This window comes from Leptopilina heterotoma, unplaced genomic scaffold (assembly GCF_015476425.1).
Source record: "Leptopilina heterotoma isolate Lh14 unplaced genomic scaffold, ASM1547642v1 Lhet_206, whole genome shotgun sequence".
NCBI classification, from domain to species: Eukaryota; Metazoa; Arthropoda; class Insecta; order Hymenoptera; family Figitidae; genus Leptopilina; species Leptopilina heterotoma.
In genome coordinates this window covers 190,405-204,735 of record NW_025110922.1, presented here as the reverse complement: position 1 = coordinate 204,735, position 14,331 = coordinate 190,405, and the positions used below count along the sequence as shown (strand labels likewise).

Sequence of the window (14,331 nt, the reverse complement as noted above, 5' to 3'; positions counted from 1 at the left end):
AAAATTCTTCTGCAAAATTCAATTACTTACTAATGTTTTATAAATTTCTTCTCAATAATTCAATTATTTTCATAAAATGTAATTAAAATTTTTTTTTTTATAAAGTCTTATAATATAAAATAATGATTTTATCACTGGGTCATCTTTAATTATTATAAAACATGAAGACATCGATTGCTCCGAGTCGAAGACTCGGAGTGATCGATTTCTTCATGTTTTATAAAAATTTTTTCTAAGTTGTTCAATTTCAAAAAGGTTTGAGTTTGAATCTTTTGAAGAATTTTATTTCCAATGAAAAAATAATAATTAAATATTTATTTAAAAAAGAAATTATTGATGTTTTCGAAAAATTTGAAAGAAATTTGTAAATAAATATAACAGATCATTTTTTTACTAAAAATTTTTCCTTTAATTTTCTAAAAACTGTAAAAGTTTCAATTTCTAATTGACAAATAGAATTTATAAACAATTTTTTTCATTAATTTTTAAAAAACTTGAAATTTTATTAAAGCAATTGTAATTAAGAAATAGAAATGATGCAAATTATTTCCTTATGAAAATTGAGAATTTCCTATAAAAATATTAAGAAACGGGATAATATGTTATGTTTATTTCCCCAAAGAGAAGAATAATTTTGTGAACAATATTGTTTACAAAAAAAGATTTCTGCCATTTACAATTTAAGTCGAAAAGTAATTGAAAAATTTGAAAAAGTTGATTAGTCGCATTTTACTAAAAAAAAATCTCAAAAAAGTCGATTAATCGCATTTTTTACAAAAAAAGGTCGAAAAAAGTCACATTTTCTTAGAAAAGTCGAAAAAAGTCGAAAAAGTTGTACAATTCGAGCCCTGCAATTATAAACAATTTTATAACCAATTACAAGTAAAATTAAATAAAATACAAAAATTAGTAAAAATAAAAATTTCCTAACTAGAAATTTAGGTTCCTGAACCTGAAACTACCCCATTGGCAAGTTGAGATAAACGTATATGCTATAATTTAGAGCTAAATTATGCCACAAGAAGAAACTTTTGTGCTGTGTAAATCATGTCAAAAACATGTCGTGATGCTATAGCTTCAGACAAACTCACAACTTAGGAATGGAACTCTTCGAAAAATAATAAGTGTAATAAATTTCCGCGTGCACAAAGAATTTTGTTAAAACTACAGGCTATCGATTGTTAATATAAAGAAAAAAAATTGTTCAATAAAGAAAGTCAATAAAAAATAAATTATAATAAATATATTATTTCTTTTTTACAGAAACTTATCATGTTCCTCAAGTTTTGATCGTTTAAGTTTTATTAAAATTTTTGAAAGTAATTAAATTGTTTCAAAGAATTGTATTAATGTTTTAAAAAATAATAAATAATACATAATAAAAGCAAATTTGTTAATAAGTGAATTATTTTAAATTTCGATTCTGAAATCAGTCAAAAATTAAAGTCTTTAATATTTGAAATTAAAAAATATGAAATTTGCATAATGACATTAAATTAAAAAAATTTTGCATAAAGAAAATTCTCTCTAATGAAAATTCTAACAAAATGACTTTTATAGGCCCTGTAACAGTAAAAATCCTGATTAACATAAATTAACGACTAATTTTTCACTACGAAAATCATATACTCATACAGAAACAAATTACATTTTTAACTTTCATCACATTTTTAAAAATAAAAATCTAAAAATAATGTAAGATTGCCAATTACCTGATGAATATATTGAATAACCTCGGAATGAGTCGCATTTTCGAGGGTTCGTCCGTTGACCTCAAGGATCTCGTCACCCACCTCTAAACTGTCTGCATTATCTGCAGGAGATCCTGAAAGAAAAAAAAACCCAAATTGCATTAATATATATTTATGAGAGAAATTTCAACAAAATCTAATCCCCACTATTTTTATTACAAACATTTTTTCCAATCTTTCACTTTTGTTTCTAAAAAAAAAAAAGAAGAAGAATATAACTTTCCCCAGAACAAACTTTGTAGGATTAAATTAAAGTTTTTTTTCCAGATTAAATTAAGTTCAACACTCTTGCTTTAATATAAAATTAGATGAAAACAAACTTGTTATATATTTCACGTATAAAATTGAAATTGGATTAAAATAATAAGCAGCTTATTTTAATCCAATTTTTGTTTGTTATATAGCACGCAATCAGAAAGTGATGATGAGTATTATAGAATATTTTTGATACAATGTTTTGAGAGGAAATCAAAAATATAATCTCTCTCGATAAAGCCGGAAGTATATGGATCTAAATGAAGACTATGATATCTTCCAAACTATAATAACAATAATAAATTTCAAGAACCAACAAGAGTCTATAAATCCGGAAAAGCTTGTACAAAGTGCCCTACTTCAGAGTGAATTAATCAAGAAACTTTGGATACCTGAAAAGAACCTAAACTTCATACACTTTAAGCTCTCTAATAGAAGATAACTTTAACTCCTTCAAGATAATGACTTTTAAACATCTTGAACCAAAAATACAAACTTCAACTTATAATCTTGGATGATAAAGAGCAATATAACCTTCTGTAACTTATAATCTAATAAGTATATATAGTCACCCTATAATTTTGGAGGGGAGAAATTTAGAAACATATTTTTTCACTGGCACAGAAAACGGTATTTGATGATATTTTTTGATCAACTTTTTCAAACATTTATTTATTTCAATATCATTGTTGCTATTTTTGTCTAGTTAATTAACATAAGCCACAGTTGCCACAAAAATTTAGATTTCTATTTCCCTGATAATTAATTTCTAAAAAGTTTTCTTGAATTTTCTTTAAAAATAATTATTAAAGAAAATCCAAGAAAACTTTTTAAAAATTTCTAAAAAATTCATTTACATTCGGAAAATTTAAAAAAAAAACTTTAAAAATTCAATTATTTTTAACAAAAGTTCATTGTTTTTAAAAATTTCAAAAATATTCTTTAAAAAATCAATTATTTTCAAAAATTTCATAAATTTTTTTAAAAATTAGATTATTTTCAAAAATTTTAGTTAAATTTTTAAGAAATTAAATTGTTTTCAAAAATATTCTTTAAAAATTCAATTATTTGCAAAAATTTCATAGATATTCATTAAAAATTCAATTATTTTCAAAAATATCATAAATTTTGTTTTAAAATTCAATTATTTTTAACAATGTCAATAAAATTCATTAAAAATTTGACTATTTTCAAAAATTACAATAAAATTCTTAAAAAATTAGATTAGATTCAAAAATTTCATGACAATTCTTCAAAAATTAGATTATTTTCAAAATATTCAGAAAATTCTTAATAAATTAAATTATTTTCAAAAATATCAATGAAATTCTTTAAAAATTAGATTATTTTCCAAAATTTCAGTAAAATTCTTAAGAAATTAAATCATTTTTAAAAATGTCAAAAAAATTCTTTAAAAATTTGATTATTTTCAAAAATTTTAATAAAATTTTTTAAAAATTACAATAAAATTCTTAAAAAATTTGATTACATTCCAAATTTTCATAAAAATTCTTTAAAAATTAGATTATTTTCCAAAATTTTAGTTAAGTTCTTAAGAAATTAAAAATATTTTCAAAAATGTTAAACAAAATTCTTTAAAAATTTGATTATTTTCAAAGAAGTCAATAATTGCTTTGAAAGATTTCAAAAATATTTTTTAAAAATTATATTTATAAGAATTTAAATTAAATTCTTAAGAAATTAATATATTTTTCAAAAAAGTCAATACAATTTTTTAAAAATTTAATTATTTTCAAAAATTTGAATAAAATTCATAAAAAATTCAATTATTTAAAAAAAACTCAATAATATTCTTAAAAAAGTTAATTGCTTTAAAATATTTAAAAAGTCTTTAATTACTTGTTTATTACCAGTTATTTAATTATTTTACGTTAATTTGAAAATTCAAGTTTTTAACAACTTCAGGGACTTTAAATATCATTGATTTCTTCACAGAAATTGAAATTTTCAAAAATTTTAGTTTAAAATTTTCTGAAATTCAATTATTTCTGAAAATTGCAACGTTTTTCATTAAAATCTTTCTAAGAAAATTATAAATCATAACGACTTTTAAAACAGTTATTCTCGAATATAAATATTTGAAATCGGTTTTGATCGTTTGTATGTTGATTATGAATTACATATGGATAAATAAATTTTAACTGTAAAATCATTAAAGATTGTTTTTATTATTATTATTATTTTTGATTTCTTATTTTACTAAATTATCATACCATTATTTATAATAATAAAAATAATTTATTATTACTTATCAGTTATACAATACGATAATTTTTCCTTCTCTTGATATTAAAAGAAAAGGTATAATTTTAAAATGAATTTAATTAAACTGAATTCTAATTGCCGCAAGGATCTTCTGTTGACAATTTTCAGTTTCATATATAGCCTCGCCATTGTCCTTGAATTAATTAATTAATTTATTAATTAGGTCGAAGACTACTTGAATATAATTATGATCTGCAATTTACTCTTAAGAGTGTAGGCAGAAATTGGCACTTTAAAAAGATTTAAAACTTTACGTATAGGGCAATTTAAAATATGTTTTTCGATTTTAAACTACATTAAATACAATTGAACAAAGTACCCTGTTGAAATGAAATTATAATATTTCAACAATGATAAATTCATTTCTCTCAAAATTTAATTAATTTTATAACAACAACAATAATAATTATTTTACTTTTATTATAATTATAGAGAATGTAAATATAATATATGAAACATCTCCTCAATTATGCAGAAATTAATTTTATAATTTAATCTCCTGTTATAAAATTTATTTATCCATCTCGTATAACCTGAATTTAATGCAGTCAAAAATTTAAATTTAACTTGCATTTCTCTTTATCTGGACCTTTATATTTAACCTTTTGATGTATATAACACGTTGTATTATTCTTAATCTTATATACTTATCGTTATTAATAGAACTTTAGGTTAAATTATTCCTCTTAATTACGGATAAAAATAAAAATAGAAAAGTAACTTTAAATTCGTATAAAAAATTGAAAATATACACTGAAAAAAAATTGATTTGAATAAAATCAGGTTAAATATTTATTTGAATCAAATAATTTTTATTTAAGTCAATTAAATTATTTTTGAACAAATAATTTCAATATTTGAATAAAATATTAATTGAACCATTTAATTGACTCAAATAAAAATTATTTGATTCAAATAAATATTTCATCTTATAAAAGATTGCATTTTTGTTAATGAAAAAATGTTATCCTCATTTTTTTTAACTTTTATTATTTCGAATCTGAAATAATTTAAATCTTGTATAGAATTTTATTAAAATTTTTAAAAATTGAATTGTTTGAATGAATATTATTAAAACTATTTGAAAACAATGTAATTCTATCAAGGAATTTAATTAAAATTGTACTGTAACTAGTTGAATTATTCTAAAGAATTTTATCAAAATTTTCAAACTAATTGAATCCTTAGCAACAATTTAATTGAAATTGTATAATTCTTATAAAGAATTATATCAAAATTTTTGAAAACATGTAATTGAATTCTATTTACAAATTCTATTAAAATATTTAAAAATAATGTAATTCTTTCTAAGAATTTCAATCAAATTGTATTGAAAATAATTTTCAATCTTGCGAATCATTTTATTAAGTAGTTAGGAGAATAATTGAATTTTTGTGAAGAATTTTTTTTTATTTTGAAAATAATTGAATTCTTGCAAAGAATTTTATTAAAATTGTCGTCAATAATTGAATTCATTCGAAGAATTTTATTAAAATTTTTGAAAACAATTAAATTCTTTCGAGGAATTTAATTAAAATTCTATTAAAAATAATTGAAAAATTTTTCAACTAATTTTATTAAAAATTGTATTGAAAATAATTGAATTTCTATACAAAGCATTTTATTTTTATGAAAATAATTTAATTCTTCAAAAATTTTATTAAAATTGTTTTTAAAATTATAGATAATTTAATTTCTGCCAAACATTTTATTAATTATGAAAATAAATAAATTGTTGCGAAGAATTTTATTAAAATTGAAAAAAAATTAAATTGTTTTAATAAATAGTACTTATTAAAAATGTTTGAACATAATTTAATTCTATCAAGGAATTTAATAAAAATTCTACTGAAACTAATTAAATTATTCAAAAGAATTTTATAAATATTTTCAAACTAATTGAATTCTTAGCAACAATTTAATTATAATTGTATAATTATTATAAAGAATTGTGTAAAAAATTTTTGAAAATAATTGAATTCTTTTTACAAGTTCTATTAAAATATTTAAAAATAATGTAATTCTCTCTAGGAATTTCAATCTAATTGTATTGAAAATAATTTTCAATCTTGCGAAGATTTTTTTTCTTTATGAAAATAATTGATTTTTGTGAAAACTTTTATTAAAATTGTCGACAATAATTGAATTCATTCGAAGAATTTTATGAAAATTTTTGAAAAAAAATTAAATTCTTTCGAGTAATTTAATTAAAATTCTATTAAAAATAATTGAAATATTTTTCGACAAATTATATTAAAAATTGTATTGAAAATAATTGAATTCCTACACATAGAATTTTATTTTTATGTTGAAAATAATTTAATTCTTCCGCAAAAATTTTATTAAAATTATTTTTATAAATACAATTTAATTTCTGCGAAGTATTTTATTAATTATATGTGAAAATAATTAAATTTTTGAGAAGAATTTTTATATTTTTGAAAATAAATGAATTCTTCCGCAAAAATTGTATTAAAATTGTTTTTAAAAATATTATTTAATTTCTGGGAAGCATTTTATTAATTGTATGAAAACATTTTTTGAGAATAGTTAAATTTTTTAAAAGAATTTTATTAATATTTTAGAAAATAATAATAATAATTAATTAGTAAGTGAATTTCTTCAAAATTTATAATCTGAAATCATTCAAAAATTAAAGTTGATATTTGAAAATAAAAAATTTGTAATTTGCATAATATGAATTAAATAGCGCGTAACATTTGGTAGTCACATAATTGTAAAAATAATAATTACAATAATATTTTGAACAGCAAAAAATAGAGGATTATAACCAAATATAGTGGTAAAAATAGTAATATAAATAATAATAATTATTTATGCGTAATAATAATAATAATTATTATTTATATGTAATACTAATAATTTGAACAGCAGAAAATAGAGGATTATAACCAAATAGAGGTAAAAATAGTAATATAAATAATAATAATTATTATTATTTATTCATAATAATAATAATTTGAACAGCAGAAAATAGAGGATTATAACCAAATAGAGGTAAAATAGTAATATAAATAATAACAATTATTATTTATTTGCAATAATAATAATTTGAACAGCAGAAAATAGAGAATTATAACCAAATAGTAATATAAATAATAATAATAATCTTGACTCGGAGTGATCGACTATTTCATCGCTTTTATTAATAATAATAATTATTTATTCGTAATAATAATAATTTGAACAGCAGAAAATAGAGGATTATAACCAGAGGTAAAAATAGTAATAATAATAATAATAATAATAATAATACATATAATAAAAATATATGATTTAGTAAGAAGAAAAGATATAAAAAATATAGAAAAATAAATAAACCAATTAATCAAAAATGAAAAAAAGAAACAACCACAATAAGAAAATGAGAAGAATCTAAAGGAGGTAAAGAAAAAAAAATGGAGATTTGTGAGTTTTTCCTACTAATGGTGCACACCCCGGGAGGACGTTTGAGAAAGGAGGGCACTATATTCAAAAGAGTCTCCTCAATGCAGGCCCTCCTTCCCTTCCCTTCCTTCTCCACTCAAAGTCTGATCTTTAAAGGGTATGATAGTAGTTACAGACCGATGCTGTCAGACACCGAGGATACATCGCATCCTCTACTTGCTTCAAAAGCTCTGTTTCAATGTCAGTTCTATAGATATAATTCAAGCCTCACTCAACACAAGATTCAAATTAAATATATGCTATATAAAGAAATCGATACGCAATCTACTCTTGCCTCCATTAATAAAGGGTACCACAAATAAACTCTTTTCAAAATTTCCACAATAATTCCATCCTATATAAAAGAGAAAAAATATAATTCTATATCTAAATCTGCATTTTTTATTTATTCATGTGTGTGTACTTTTTTCCATTTTTAAATTTAACAAAATTTTTATCTAAATTTAGAAATGTGAAAAAAGTACAAAATATATTAAATGTACTCCTAGAAAAAAGATATGTTTGACTCAGAGCCAAGTAGACTTTTTATTTGTTTCTAATAAATTTTATTTAGTTCAAATAAATTTTATTAAGTTCAAATAAATTTTATTAAGTTCAAATAAATTTTATTTAGTACAAATAAATTTTATTTGCTTCAAAAAAAATTTTATTTAATTCAAATAATTTTTATTTATTAAAAAAAATTGTATTTAGTTTAAATAAAAACGTTATTTATGTCCAATAACATTTTTATTTAATTTTATTCAATTAATAGACTATTAGATTATGATCCTAAAGTTACGAACGTTTTTATAGAAAAAATTTTTCTGTTTATTAAAAAAATTCAAAATTTTAGGAAAATACATAAGCCACAAAGTTCTGAATATTCAAATGAACAAAATAATTTTTAATTTATAAATATTTCGAAAAAAATGTTACGAAAAATTAACAGTAAAAAATTTTAATTTGTAGAATAAATAAATTTCCTTTCTTGGACGTTCAAAATTTTAGGAAAAATTTTTGTAAATTTTTTTGTTTGAAAATACTTTTTTGATCAATAATTTAAAATAGAAAAATTTGTAAATGAAAAATACTATTTTTTTCTTCGTGGAAAATATTTTTCTTCTTTCAATCGATGATCGTAAATATTGTGAACTTCATTGACGTTTAATATTTCCCTAAAATTTTAAAATTTCGCCTAAACAACATTTGTTTATTATTCAAAAATTACTCTTCTATTTGAAATAAAAAATGTGGTTCTTTAATAGAAAAAAATTAAAAATAGTTTAAAAATAAAAAAATAATCGTTCTAATAGAAAAAATAATTTTTTAAATAAAATACAAGTTAAAGAAAGTAACAAAAATATCATCATCGTTTATATGTTCGAAATTTTTCAGAAACATTAAAATATTTAAACGATTCAAATTCATATCATATAAAAAAATATATATTTTTTGCATTCTATAAAAGATAATATATAAAAAATAAAATTTATCATAAATTCGAAATTTCCAATAAAAATATTTTTTTTTCATATATTTATAAGAGTCGATAAATTTGAATACCTATACAGTAAAATATAAACGTGAACGAGCCAAGTGAACCGAATATGACATATTCGTAAATTTTCTCAGGACTTATTCTCAAATCAATTTTTTCGTATTTTTAAAAAAAAACAAATTCATCCCTTTTTCTTTTGCAAAAAAAAAAAGAAAAAAAATAGAATTTTAGAATAAGGTATTTTATCTCTTTGATATTCAAATGATGCTGTTTGTACTGTTTTATTACTCACTATAAAACCACGCACACGTGCAGTTAATTACAAAACTCATATAATGAAATTACACCCTTTATTAATGAGAGCTTTTATTACAGAAATGTTCGGTTTTATAACGGGGAGACGGAAAATAAGTTCCAAAATACCACCATTTGCCTATTTTTACGTATAAAGGGGGGAAAAATTGAAAAATAAAAATTACGCATATTTTCCTTAAAGTTCTCAACGAAATTTGTTTTTTGTTCTTTACATTCAGATTTTTATTCCAATCATAAAAAATTTTGTGGTATTTTTTAAAAATTATTATTATTTCTTTTTTTTTTAATTTTCCAAGAATTTTTTAACAAAAAAGAAATTTTTTTTATTATTTATTTATTTAAACACATTTTATTATTATTATTTATTATTACTATTTTTATTATTAGGTATTATTTATTATTATTATTATTATTATTATTATTATTATTATTATTATTATTATTATTATTATTATTATTATTATTATTATTATTATTATTTATAAATGGATTAAAATAACCTGCAACGCTTTAATCCATCCAAGATTAAAATAATCCATCGAAGGATTATTTTCTCACAATGGTTTAAAGATGAAAATAATCATTTTTAAATCAATTTAAAAAAATTGATTGGTTTTGATTTCAACACCTTTTTGTGATAGAAAAAATTAATTCAAAAGTAAATTTCATATTTTTTTGTGTAGAAAAATATATATGTAAATATATGTAAAAAAAGATGACATTCTGTGATCCCTAAAAAAATTAATAATTATTCCGAATATTAAATTTCCTTTTTGCTTTTTCCTTCATTCAGTAAATTTCGAAAATTTTTATATTTCATTCATTTCAAAGTATTCAGAACTAGTGGATCAAATGACAGATTATTGAAAAAAAAATCTACTTTTTTGTTCAAAAAAAGAAAAAAAAAAAAAATTCCAGAAAATCTGGCTTTTCAAAAAATTTATACATATTTCAATAAAACAACACAACAATTTTCACAAAAGTAATGCTACACGAAATTTAATAACACGTATTGATTCTATATATTGCAGTTGTTAAATCTCTGCGAGAGATAATAAAGCAAAATAAACGTTAAAATATTGCCCATGTAGTGTATACCCCTCTGTGTGGTTTGTGGAACTTGTAATTGAGTTACTTTATCAAACTAGAAAAAACTAACATAAATGTGAAGCTTGGGAATCGAGTTTTCACAAACTAACTGAAAAGTTTTTAATTTCTAATAATTAAAATCCAATATTCCACGAGTTATCTCATCGTTCTTTATGAATTATCCTTTTATTTGATAATAATGTTTGAAAAAAAGAAAAAAACAATGAATATTCAATTTTTTTGAAAATAAGAAATATTATTGTAAATGAAAAATTTCATTATAAAAATTTTACAAGATCTAAATTTTTTTTCATTTTTCCAATTAAAAGGTTTTTTTTAAAAAGAAAATATTTCGATTTTCTCGCTACCGTGAAATTAATATTTACGAAATAATTGTTTAAAAGTATAAAAGAGAGTTAAATTAATAATTTCATTATTCAAATTCTCACTGAAAACCGAAAGGCATGAAACAATGTATACGTTAATATTATTCAAATATAAAAATTAATTAATCTGTTTTAAAAAAATATTCCACCAGAGGAAAAATTATTTTCGTCTCTACTTTTATTTATTCACCTTTTTTTTAATATTTATACTATCATTATTATTTTTATCAGTTTTATTTATTTATTATATTATTAATATTTATGATTTAAAATACTATTATTTATTTCTTATAAATGAATCGAATGAAATGAAATTAATGAATTAAAAAGAAATTAAAATTATTATTATTGTATTAAAATAATTAATAATTCATTTATATTGATGAAATTAATTTCATTTCATTTAATAAAACTTTTTTCCTTGAATTAATTAATTAATTAATTAAATCTAATAAAAGTAAAAATTATAAAGAACGATTAAAAATTTTGTTTGAAATTAATTAAAATTAATTAAAAATCAAAAAAAGCAAAAATATTTTATGATTGAATATAAAATAAATTAAAACTAAGAAAACATCAATAAGCAAGACAAAAATTATACCACCGCATTCAGTTGATTTTATTTAATTAAAAAATTGAAAATCATTTAGTTCACTTGAAAAGAAGGGATTTTTTCGCGCATATATTTTCCCAAGAATAAATATTCATATAATTTAAATATTTCTTTGGCATTAAAATTCAACTGCGAGAAGAAGTTTTTTGTTGTATCAGCAAGAAAGATGCACTTTTTTTTTGCCCCACGGATTCAACTCTCTGAAGCAATAGTTGAAGTTACGCTGCTTGTACAATTCTCGCAGTTGAATTGCAACCAGTGTTTTTCTTGATATTCATTTGCGTATTTCTTTTGACTATGGATGTTTTTAATTAATCACCGCAAAATAAAAACCAACCACCACTCGCTTCATGTTCAAGTTCAATCGGTTATAAACGATGTAAAATTAAAATGTCTTTTGAGAAAATTATTCAAATGAAAATTTTTTTTCACTTCAATTTAATTATGAAAAATTGCTTTTTAAATAGAAACAGAAAATTTAATTTACTTCTTTTTTTATTATTAATAATAATAATTGTCCGGACATAAATTGTTCCCTCTATAAATAAAAGAAATACGTAAATAAATAAATTGAAAAATACAAAACAAAAATAATTATTATTATTCTTCAAGCTACGACGATATTTTTATTACTTCTGTTAATTTGTGTTTTTCGATAAAAAATTATTTTTTAAATTAGAAAAGAAAATTTGAACTCTAAGGAAAAGTTCATTTTACATTAGGTATTTTTTTACTAAAGTAGAGTAATTTTGGAAAATATTTAATACAGGAAAAAAAATTTGTTTTATTCAAACTTTCAAAACTTCAGGGAAATGAACAAAAATAAAAAAATTCGCTCATTGAAATTGAATTTGTTAAAATAAATTAATAAAAAATAATTTGATTACCCCAAAGTTTTTCACTTTCAAATATAAACGATTTTAATATTCCTTCAAAATATTTTCATAAATAAAACTGAAATGCCAGAGAAAAAATAAAATATTCGAATATTTACTAAAATTAAATTTTTAACTGTACAAAAACGCAATTATTTTTTATAATAATTAATTGAAATTCAAAAAAAGATTGAAGAGAGAAAAAGAGATTGTCGAAGAATTTAGAAAATAAATATTTGATTAAAATTTTCAAAATATGCTCTAATATTATTATTGTTAAAAAAAGGACTAATTTTCATAATTTAAATATTTAAGTCTCGAGAATCATTTGAATTTCCAAGGCAAGTCAAATTTCATATTTGAGTTAGTCATTTTTAGATTAAAATACATTTTGAAAGGTTTGAATTGACATTCAACGTCGATAGTTCTCGAGCAGTTCACATGTCATACTATGAATTTCAATAAAATCGCAGGAAATTAGAAAAGTTTATGCCTTTTCTCTCCAAGTCGTTAAAGTTTAATCCAAAGGTTGGTTTTCATTTCGAATATATCCAACATTTCAATGGACAAGTCTCGATTTTAAAAATAATATTTTTTATAAAAAAAAACAAATAATAATTACTAAATTTTATCATGAAATTTTTTTTATATAACAACAAAAAATAAGGGACAAACATTTTTTTCTGCTTAAATATTTTCCAAAAAATTACTATATCAATAAATAAATATTTGAAAAATTAAAAACAAAGTCAATTAAATATTTTCTCAGTTGAAAATCATATTTTTTAGTGTAAAAAAAAATATTTTTTATGAACTATCACACACAAAATTTATATAATAAATATTATTGTAAATTTATAACGTCAAAATGAACGAATATTTATATCTATTTAAATATTTTCAAAAATTACTAGAACAGAATTAAAAACAAAATAAATTCTATATTTACAGAAAGTAATTAATTTTCTAAATTAAAAAAATATTCTCTAACAAAATTTAAATTTAACGAAATTTAAAAAAATCGAATTCATCAGTTCTAATGCCCTCAAAGTTCTGAACGTTGAAATGAACGAAATTAATTTTTTTTTCTTTATCAAATTAAAATTTTATTGCAATAATATTGCGTCACGTGATAAAAAAAAATTCTAAATGTTAAATTTAAGTTTTCAATTTTTATTAAAATCAATAAATTTGAAGAAAAAATGTTTTTAAAGCAAATTTTTAGATATTTTTGCTTGGAAAATTTGTAAAAAAAATTTTCTGATCAACTATTTTAAACAAAAAAACAAAAAAATTTGTAAGGCGAAGAATTTTATTATTTTCTGCGTGTAAAAATTAGTTTTTTCTTCAATCGTTGATTGTGAGCGTTGTAAACTTCAATGACCTCGATTCTGCTAATATTCATTTTTATAGAACTAATAATTTAATTTCGGAATAACAAATTTAATTTTTATTCTCAAAATTACTGTTGCTTTTGTTTAATTTTCTTACTTTTTTTAATAATTTAATTAAATATCTATTTTAATATAACTCACTTTTGTTTAATAATTACTATTAGTATTAATATTAATATTGACTTTTAACATATTAATATTATTATTTTATTTTAGTATTTAAAGAATATAATAATTACAAAAAATTTACGAAATATTAGCAAAAATAATATCACTAAAGTTTTGATTGTTCAAATAAACAAAATTTATTTCTATTTAGATTTTCTTTCAAAAATTACAGTAAGAAAAAGGAAAATATAATGTAAATTAAATTCTTCTTTAAATAACAATTAATTCTTTAGTTAAAAAAATTATTTTTA

General features: G+C 19.8%; 1 protein-coding gene across 3 annotated transcripts in view; it reads right to left on the bottom strand.

The window, feature by feature from the left end:
- LOC122501155 (protein PALS1) overlaps positions 1 to 14,331 on the bottom strand; it is a 207,994-nt gene that overhangs the window by 180,752 nt on the left and 12,911 nt on the right. For all 3 annotated transcript variants that reach the window (XM_043610433.1, XM_043610435.1, XM_043610434.1), the window contains one exon: positions 1,713 to 1,825. In XM_043610433.1, coding sequence (XP_043466368.1) covers positions 1,713 to 1,825 — 113 coding nt within the window. The remainder of the gene's footprint in view (positions 1 to 1,712; positions 1,826 to 14,331) is intronic.